The following is a 6404-nucleotide window of genomic DNA, read 5'->3' on the forward strand; positions in this document are numbered from 1 at the left end:
AGCGGAAACCAGCCCAACAGCTCATTTCATACAGGCCACTGAGCAGCAGCCAGCGCAAGGCCTGGGCTAGACTTTGTACTGACAGCACAATTGTGGAAAGCTAGATTACATCCCATTAGCGCTCCCTCGGGCCCTGCAGTCCCTCCAGGCTCAAAATTTTAAAGCACTTAGCACAGACCTGCCAAGTCTCATTTACATGGAGGGAGACTGGCTCATTCATGAGTCATTTCAAAGCATGGGGCCAAACTGATCCCCAGTGTTGTTCTGACAGGGTCAGAGGGTGAAGAAAAATCCATCAGTGAAATGCAAGAGTAGATGGACACTAGGGATGAATTTATCCCTCGCGCTTGCGGTGATGGGGCTTTGCTGCAGGTGATCTTTTGAAACCCTTGGCCTATTTTCTACCGGCTCATTCAGGCAAAAAGCCTTGCGGTTGGAGGAACGTGCTGTTGGAAATTCCCACAAAATGGGACTTCTCAAGGCTTCTAGGCCAAACGTTTGATTGACTCAGTGCAGTCAACAGAGCAAAGACATGCCTTGAAGTCCTGCTGCATCTGTCTCCTGAAAAAAAGGGAAGCTGACAGGAGTTCTGCACGCTGACATGTTCACTCGGAAAGCTGGGGATCTTTTCAGTCTCCACGTTACGCTTCGATTGCAGGAGAGAGAGCCAGATCAGCAGGGAGCGAGATGCTGGGAACTCATCGAGCTGGCAGGAGTTCAACGCGGAGTGAGGCTGCAAAGAAGGCTGGGACCTCACTTCTTTGCAGAACGGTCAAAATCCAGGCAAAGCTGATTTTATTTCTTTTTAAAATCACGTGAAGGGGGTTTTCCAGTGGAGCTGTGCAGAAGGTTCAGATCCAACTGGTGCCCAGTTATGTGAGGAGCACAGAGTTCAAGCTTGCTTTATGACTGTCGTATCTCCTGCCATCTAATCTATATCACTGGAGTGAAGGCTCAGCTGCAGTGAGCTCCAGCAGGCTTTTTCTTCTAAGTCTGTTTTTATTTTTCTTTCTTTTGTCAAAACGATATGAAATGCCAAGTTTGGACATGAAAGGAAGGAATACCTAAGTTTCGCTTTGAAGTTGGGGATTCAACTGAACTGGGGGCTGAGATTTAAGGGGATACAAACCCATGCGACCTGAAACTTAAATAAATGTTTGTCTAAGCCCTCGAGAGCTGAAACGAAGACATTTCACAGTGTCCCACTCTGGAATATGTTTTCCTGGTTTTCAGAACCGAAGCACACGAGTACGGTGTCCTGAAGTGACCAGCAGGATGAATTGGACAGATAAATTAAAATTGATGGCTCTATCAATCTTGACAGTGTCATGTCAAGGACGAGGACAACAGATAAAATACCAGTTCTCTTAAGAGAAAGGGACAAAAATGTTTGTATGCCTTAACTTCAAAGCCTAGCGTGACCACTGGGATTATTGTGACAAAGCACACTGACATGGTCACAGACGTGACAGGTTGACAAATGAGGGCTGGTGGGTGGTGCTGTCTGTAGGAGTGTGAGAGAGGGGAGATCAGATTGAAACACAATCTGCCAACAACAAAAGAAGTCACTGAAAGGAAGTCCTGGGCATTTAAGAGACCCAGTTTCTTACCAAAGACATGGGAGGAGGAGGGAATCTCCTTGTTTTTGTTGGTTGCTTGTGACCTAAATACCTTGCAGCTAGATCAGCAAATCCATCTGACTAAAAGTAAAAAAAAATAAACTTCTGTTTGTTTGCTGAGTTGTTTTTGTTGAGAGCAAAACAGAGAGGGCTATGCATTGCTGTGGTGGTCCACAGCAAAGGAGGGGGACAGGAAAGCATTACTTGGTATCGGGTGAGCATGCAATGTTGTCCATATTCACAGCTGGCAGTTAGGCAGGGATGGGAAGTTAGCTATGCCCCTAAATTCAACACAGCTCACGGCAACTAAGATGAATCCTGGGTTTTTGCATTAGATGGGACATGGCCAAAGTGACTGTAACCGTGTGTTCTGCCCAAGGCATCTGAAAGTCCTACCCACTCTACAATAAAGTCACAGAGATCACGATGAGGAAAGCAACGTCAGACGGGTTTAGAGTGAGCTGGACTAATAGCACACGGATGGCCCTTCATATAATTTCAGCAAGCCAACTCAATTAATTTAACTGGCAGAAAAATAATGCAGCAAAGACAAACAGGAAAAAGAAATATTTTTCTGCCAGTTTAGTGGGCTGAACTGGCTCATGCAGGGACCTGACAGGGCCAGGGCCTGTGCAAGGGAGGGAGCAGCCCCTGCCTGTAAATGCGGGCTGTGCTTTCAGCAACAGTGAGATGTTAAGATTGTTTCAGCCATTTGGAGGAGCATCACCCTGCACATTCCTGCCATCTCACCAGAGATGGAGGGCAATGCAGGCAGCTGTATAAGAAGGCACCCACTCAGTACAGGCTCTACCTTCTCTGTAAAGTTTTACACCAGCATGCTCGTATGGAGAAGGGTGTCTGCATGAGAAGTCTCTCTTCTGTCTCAAAGCGATCAAACCAATCTCCTGCTGCTCTGGGTATGCCTAAAATTACTGTTGACGAGAGGAATTAGAGGGAGAACACACACTCCTCCGATTTCAAGGTGGTTTCTTTTGTATATTGAGTGGCCCTTTGTGCAGCACCAGATCAAGACAATTCCTTGTAAGGCCAGGCTGCAGCGCCCTGCCCATCTCCTTCTGTTGTGAGATTCTGTGTGGGGAAAGAAATAATATCCCTACACCTCATTTCCAGGAAAATACAATAGTAAAAAGCAAAGGGACAGCAAGAAGAATTCAGAAACAGGTGTAGAGTGTGAAGCTACTTTGAACTCAGTTATTGGAAGCTACTCTAATTTTATAAGAGAGTTCAAGAACCAGAAGACATGTTGAAACCGTCCAGACAGGGATGCAACCCTATCTGCTTGCAAACTTTGGCTCCTCCACTTTGGCTACAGTTCAGTACAACCTTTCCCTGAATCCTCACTCCCTTAGACATGAATTCGATACAAATTCCCTCAATCTTACCAAAGCCAGAAGATATTTTGCATCAATTTGCCTTTTTTTGATCTCAAGTGGAAAGGGAGGGCAGGAAAGGAGCCACCATCTGGACCTGACCCTGCTGGGACTGTGGGGAGTGAGAAGGACTCACCCACTGTAACATGCACTTCCCACCTCCAACATGCTTACCTTGCTTTGCTTTCTGTCCAGGTAGAATTGATGTTGACTAATGGCCATAGCCCAGATAGACTTTATTAGTGCTGGACAGGCGTACCACGTATGCACAGCGATGCCACTATGCCCAAAAGTCCTCCTGGTCACAGATGCTCTGGAGAGGAGAAAAGAATGAACTGAGGTTAACACCAAGGTTTCCTGGGACTGTTTTCTGTGGCAGAACCTACTACAGACCTCATAGGAAAAGCTGCCGTCTTTACTGTGCACACCCTTGTGCTAATGGGAAAAAATGCTTAGAGAACACCAACAAATAGCTAATCAAGACAGGAGAGCATTTACTTTGGGTAACTCCTCAAGTTAGCAAGCTCCAGAGGACTAACAGTAAAGATCATCCAGTTTGTCCAGTTCAGACTGTATTCCTATAGTCTATATGGGTTTGGCTGAGCTGATGCTGACCTGCTACGCGTCCCAAGGGAGTCACCAGTGCCAAAGCATGTGTGAATCCTCTGTGTCTCATCACATGCTGGGACACCTGAGGCCAAGTCCTCACACCCTCTGGCTTTGGACGGTGGGTCTCAAATATTAGGACCCAGGTGACAACTAAAGATCCACAGTGGGTGCTTCAGGGAATGGGGGAGAAATTCTTGAGGTACCTTGATTTCCCCACTTGTAAACAGATGTTGCAGGACTTTCCACGTGGTATGGGAAAGGGGAGTTGTGAGGCTCGGAGTGGGCTGCCTAGTGCCCTGGAGAGAAGAATGTTACTCAGCGATTAGCCGAGTGAATGTAAAAACAGGAAAAATAAGAGCTAAATGTTTCCTCTCTGGGACTCCCAATTGTCCTCAAATATTAACAAAAAACACAGGTTAAGTTTCGCCATGCTTTCACAGCTGTACAAAACGGCTTGATTATTCCTCCCCGCCCCTCAACTCTCACCCCACCAGCAGAGCCCCTGACACCAGCACACACAGGCTAGCGGTGTCCTGCTCGGCAGAATGCCTCCCACTGCAGGGACACAGCACTGGCTGGAGCAAACCAAGTCACTGATCTACAGAGTCCCAAATAAATTAGGTCCTCCTCTCCAGTCTGTTAAGAAGAGTCTTGTGGTGGAGCACAATTATGAAATGAATGCGAGCATCGGTACAGAGGCTAGGTCAGAAACGTGACACTTTTGTTATAGCCTTTCACATAGGGACAGGAATGGTGAAGAGGGGCCAGTGTGAGAGACAGCTTGGGGAGCAGGGTGTGCTACGGAGGGGCTGGCGCAGTCCATAGCCAGCAGGCACTCTGTGCGATGCAGATCTGGAGGTGACACCGCAGGACAGCCCAGCAGCTCTACTGTGCAGTGCAAGGGATGGGAAACTCTTTTACCAGCACTCGGAAGTCCTCCAGCCTGCTAAGGCAGTGGTTCCCCTCCTGCACCTGCACTGGCCACCTCTCCTCTGGTGCCTCTGAGCTACTGCCCTGTCCAAAATTGGAGGTGAACGTGGGGAGGGGAGGCACATGGTCAAAGAAAGTTGGGATAGAGCCAAGAATGAAAGAAAAGCAAAACTCCGCAGCGAAGTGGGAACTGCTGGCCATGTTCAGCCTGGGAGAGGGCTGACAGCTCTTGTGTCAGGGCCTCTTCAGTGCTGCAAAACGTGTTAAAGTCAAATTGTGGAGCTACAAATCGGAGAAATTTCTCTGAGAAAACAGCCACAGCCAACGCAAACAAAGTCTGAGACAACTGTGATCTCATGTTTCAGTGTTACCCTGTGCTGAGTCCTTTCCATGAGACTGGAGCAGAAGACCTTGTCCCACTATGAGCATTGTTCTTGTGAGAAAACTCTCCACAGATGCAGCAGGACGGCAGCTGATGGTCCTAATGAGGATGGGTGCTGGGCTGCCTCATCCCTGCCACTGGACAGGGAATGAAGGCTGTGCTGGAAGGTGCTCTTGAGGTTGAGGGTGCAGAAGGATCCAGCCCTGGATGCTTTATGTTGGTTTAAGAGACACAAACCACTGCAGCACATTGGCATATAAGGCTCTAAGGCATTAAGGCACTCAAACATGGGCTAAAGCCTTAATTCTGGTGTCATCCCATTCAGTTCACACACAGTTACTCATTTTGAACTCTCAGAAACACTCTGCAAGCCATTCATCTTCTCATCTTAAAAGCAGTGATTTCCAATTTTTTTTTCTTTTTGGGATCCGTACCTGTTTCCCATCAAAACTGCAGACCCCGTTAAGAAGTCTGCAGGCTTAGCTGGTCAGAGCTGTGGACTTGCTTTTCACAGCTGTCTTTTGGGGACCTGTGAGAGCTGGCCCAAGGGTGTTTTTTCCATGACTCCCCTCCATGCATGCCACATGCGCTATGGAATTAACTCTGCTGATATCCCCTAAAAAGTATCATTTCCCTCCTTTACAGGATAAGTAACCACGATGAAGAGAGGTTAAATGGCTTGTTCAGGACAGGAAGGCACGGGCAGAGGCAGGGCTTTAAAACACACATTGTGCTGCCCAGCCCTGGCCACAACCACGGAGCTGTGCTTGCTCTCCTGCAACTGTGGCTTCGCTGACTCAGGCTCTGGTTTGGCTACACGGAGAGGAATGCGGAGAGAGCACTGTGTTGGCTACTCCTCCGCCTCCACACGGTGAACAACTCCACGCAGGAGTCCATCCCACTTGGCCGGGAGACTACAACCCGAGCTGTGTTCCCACCATGCCACTGCAACGTGCCTTACTGCTTTACAGCCAGAGTACCAGCTCGACCGGGATGGTGGTACTCTCTGGATAGAAAAATCAACCAAATTAATTCCCTCCTAGTGAGAAATCACCAGGCTGACAACCTGGGACAGGGTTTTGTCCTCCTGGTGTTGATTCAGAGCAACGCAATGGAATAAAAAACAGAAGCTCTTCTGTGTCAGTAATTCCTATCATCTAAATACAAATGAGACAGAGGAGGTTCCTCTGTGCAGTCACATTTCATGCATGACACTGAGTTGCAAGTATCATCATGATTTTAACGTCCCAGACCCATCTGCTTTCTCTTCCTTGCAACTGCCGCTTCCAGGAAACAGCCTGCCTGGGCACTGGGGGGCTTCTCACGGCTGGTTGCTCGCAGCACACATTGCTGACCCCTCGCCCGCTGCCGGAGGCTCGGTGCGGGAAGGACTGCACCACCCCCAGCTCCTGCTGCTGGAAGATCTTCCAGCATATTGTCAACTTTGGGAATTTTCTCTGCTAGATTTCATGA

General features: G+C 48.3%; 1 protein-coding gene across 1 annotated transcript in view; it reads right to left on the reverse strand.

The window, feature by feature from the left end:
* Positions 1 to 3319, reverse strand: part of FRMD4A (FERM domain containing 4A) — a 34024-nt gene extending 30705 nt beyond the window's left edge. The window contains exon 1 of the mRNA XM_009700046.1: positions 3185 to 3319. Within this exon, the coding sequence (XP_009698348.1) occupies positions 3185 to 3232 (48 nt within the window). The 5' untranslated portion in view covers positions 3233 to 3319. The remainder of the gene's footprint in view (positions 1 to 3184) is intronic.
* Between the last annotated feature and the right edge of the window lie 3085 nt (positions 3320 to 6404).

Source organism: Cariama cristata, unplaced genomic scaffold, assembly GCF_000690535.1.
Source record: "Cariama cristata isolate BGI_N322 unplaced genomic scaffold, ASM69053v1 scaffold19445, whole genome shotgun sequence".
Taxonomy (NCBI): Eukaryota; Metazoa; Chordata; class Aves; order Cariamiformes; family Cariamidae; genus Cariama; species Cariama cristata.